Here is a 2,423-nt window from a genome sequence, read left to right as displayed (position 1 = left end):
CAATAGGAGCAGGAGAAGCTAATGTTCCTGAAAATCATATTAACCTGTTGACCATCAGGAGGAGCAGTTTTAAAGTTTAAAAGCTCCGGGAGAAGCTAAGCTAAGATGTAGCTATGCAGCAGAGATTTACTCAGATACTTTGTGTAAAAAGAGCGCGTGTCTGTGTCTCTGACCAGAAGACGGACTTCTTGTGCAGGACATCCTGCAGCCGGAGCTGGGTGGCGCTGTCCAGTCTGGAGAAGTCATATTGAGGACAAAAGTCTGCAGGAGGGGGAGTTGTAAACAAGACTTCGAAGGACGAAGTGGGAAAGTCCACCTACGGCGAGTTACAGAGAGGAGAGAGACAGAAAGTCAGACAGACAGAGATTCGGTCAGTCAGACACAGGCAGTCAGACAGACAGTAAAATAGACAGAGACAGTCAGGCAAGCAGTCAGACAGACAGTAAAATAGACAGACAGAGACAGTCAGGCGAGCAGACTCAGACATATAGGCAGAGACAGACAGACAGACACACAGTCAGACATATAGACATTTAGGCAGGCAGACAGACAGAAATAAAGACAGAGGGACAGTCAGTCGAACAGACAGTCAAGACAGACAGATAGACAGAAATAATGTTGCAAAACAGTTGCTAGGGGTCCGTCAGCCCAGAACACTGACAGGGGGCGCTGACATTTTTCAACGTGTGTACCTGTACGATCACACTGTCTGGTTGACTAAAGTTTGGTAAACTCGTCCGAGCGTTTCCACTCCTGCCTGGAGTCGAAGGCCACAATCCCAGTAACTTCCTGCCACACGTCAGGACACTACACACACACACACACACACACACACACAACAACACAGAAGGAGGAACAAGAAGCAGTCAGTACAGCGGAGAGAACAACAGCATCAGTGACACAAACTGATTTTGTGAGCCTTCGGGGGGGAAAAAAAAAAAAAAAAAAGATGATGTTAGACATAAGACCAGAAACAGAACGTTATTAGAAACTAGAGCAGAGTGAATGACAAGGGTGTAATGTGACTCACTGTCTGAAGTTAAAGAGCGACATGGTGACCCAGCCCAGAGTCTCAATGCTGCGGCGCTGCTTCCCCTTCTCCCCCGCCTCTCCGGGTGGAAGCAGGGAGCTGGCAAACAAGGTGACGCTGAGCTGAGACTCTCGAGGCAGCTGGTTGATTTGCACGGGAAAACACACCCTGCAGGTGGAGAGCGTGACCTGCAGCTCAGATCGTGTGATGTGAACATTTTTGAAACACTGACATGTATAAACAGTCTGAGCTGTAATTTGAATTTGGGGGGGGGGGAAAAAATGTGTTTTATCAATGGAACCACCGGTCTAGCTTCGGGCCCAGGAACCTACCTTTGGTCCCACACCACCAGATGGAACAGGTACTTGCTGACTGACTGCTTACTGGTGTGCTGGGGTGCGCATAGCTCAGCCCCTCCATGAGTCAGAGAGCAGGACAAGAAGAAGCTCTCATAACTGACCAATCAGAGAAGAGGACAGAGAGAGGATGTCGGGGATAAGTCTGACATATAATAATGCGAGAGAGAGAGTGTGTGTGTGTGTCTTTACCTGGCAGCCCAGGTGATGGGAATCCTGTGTGCAGCATACACGTTAAAGGAGAGCACATTGGTAACAAGGCCCACCTCCTGCACTGGAGCAGAGTGACAAAGACTCTGTGGCGTCATGGTGTGGAAGTTGGCGTTGAAAGTGCTGCAGTAAAGCTCCACCAAATCCAATATGGCCACCGTGAGCTTTTCCACCACATTTTCTAACAAAAAAAAAAAAAAGGATGCAGCTGCAGCATGAGAACAGAGCCTAAGATACTGACACTGGTCACAGGGAGAACATCATGTGATTTTTTTTTTTGTACTACTTGTACCTCGGTTCTCCCTGACCGCAAGCACCGATGCATCCTGGGGAGTCGGGGGAAAAATTGACAGACATTTGTGTAAGACGTATGTACAGTGGGCTTCCCATAAGTCACAATTCCATTCTCACTTTTAAAACTTTTGGTTGCAGGCGACAGGGGCATGCTGGGAGCTGGCTGAGGGCAGAGGTGATATCAGGAGTTTCCACAGAGGCCAATGAGCTGCAGAGTGCCTTCACTGATTGGACAAGGCGTTCCACGTGCAGTGGCAGCTCTGCCTACAGGGAGATACATAGGATAAAAATGAGGTAACTCTTTAAGAGGAAGACGGTTCACCTTGAGAACAGAAACCATAGTCACCTCAGTGAGCAGGAAACACTCCGCCTCAGTATGGAATGTGTCTAACAGCAGAGTCAGAGCCTCCCTGTAATTCAAAGTCAGAGATATTAGTTCACAGCCCATGTCCATAAAGAGAATTAGTGGTTTTAGCTCAGACCAAAGTCCATAGAGAAAATCAGTGATTTTAGCTCTAGACCAAAGTCCATAG

The 2,423-nt window shown here is 48.0% G+C and overlaps 1 protein-coding gene across 1 annotated transcript in view; it reads right to left on the bottom strand.

Annotated features, from left to right (window-relative positions):
• Nucleotides 1–2,423, bottom strand: part of pik3c2b (phosphatidylinositol-4-phosphate 3-kinase, catalytic subunit type 2 beta) — a 25,219-nt gene that overhangs the window by 16,640 nt on the left and 6,156 nt on the right. Inside the window, exons 7-14 of the mRNA XM_025060080.1 lie at nucleotides 2,237–2,422; nucleotides 2,008–2,154; nucleotides 1,889–1,922; nucleotides 1,579–1,777; nucleotides 1,363–1,485; nucleotides 1,031–1,198; nucleotides 693–807; nucleotides 139–316 (exon numbers count right to left, since the gene is read on the bottom strand). Of these exons, the coding sequence (XP_024915848.1) occupies nucleotides 139–316; nucleotides 693–807; nucleotides 1,031–1,198; nucleotides 1,363–1,485; nucleotides 1,579–1,777; nucleotides 1,889–1,922; nucleotides 2,008–2,154; nucleotides 2,237–2,422 (1,150 nt within the window). The remainder of the gene's footprint in view (nucleotides 1–138; nucleotides 317–692; nucleotides 808–1,030; nucleotides 1,199–1,362; nucleotides 1,486–1,578; nucleotides 1,778–1,888; nucleotides 1,923–2,007; nucleotides 2,155–2,236; nucleotide 2,423) is intronic.

The sequence above is a fragment of the Cynoglossus semilaevis genome, chromosome 11 (assembly GCF_000523025.1).
Source record: "Cynoglossus semilaevis isolate Cse_v1.0 chromosome 11, Cse_v1.0, whole genome shotgun sequence".
NCBI classification, from domain to species: domain Eukaryota; kingdom Metazoa; phylum Chordata; class Actinopteri; order Pleuronectiformes; family Cynoglossidae; genus Cynoglossus; species Cynoglossus semilaevis.
Note: the sequence above shows the minus strand (reverse complement) of the source record. Positions and strands in the feature narration are given on the sequence as shown.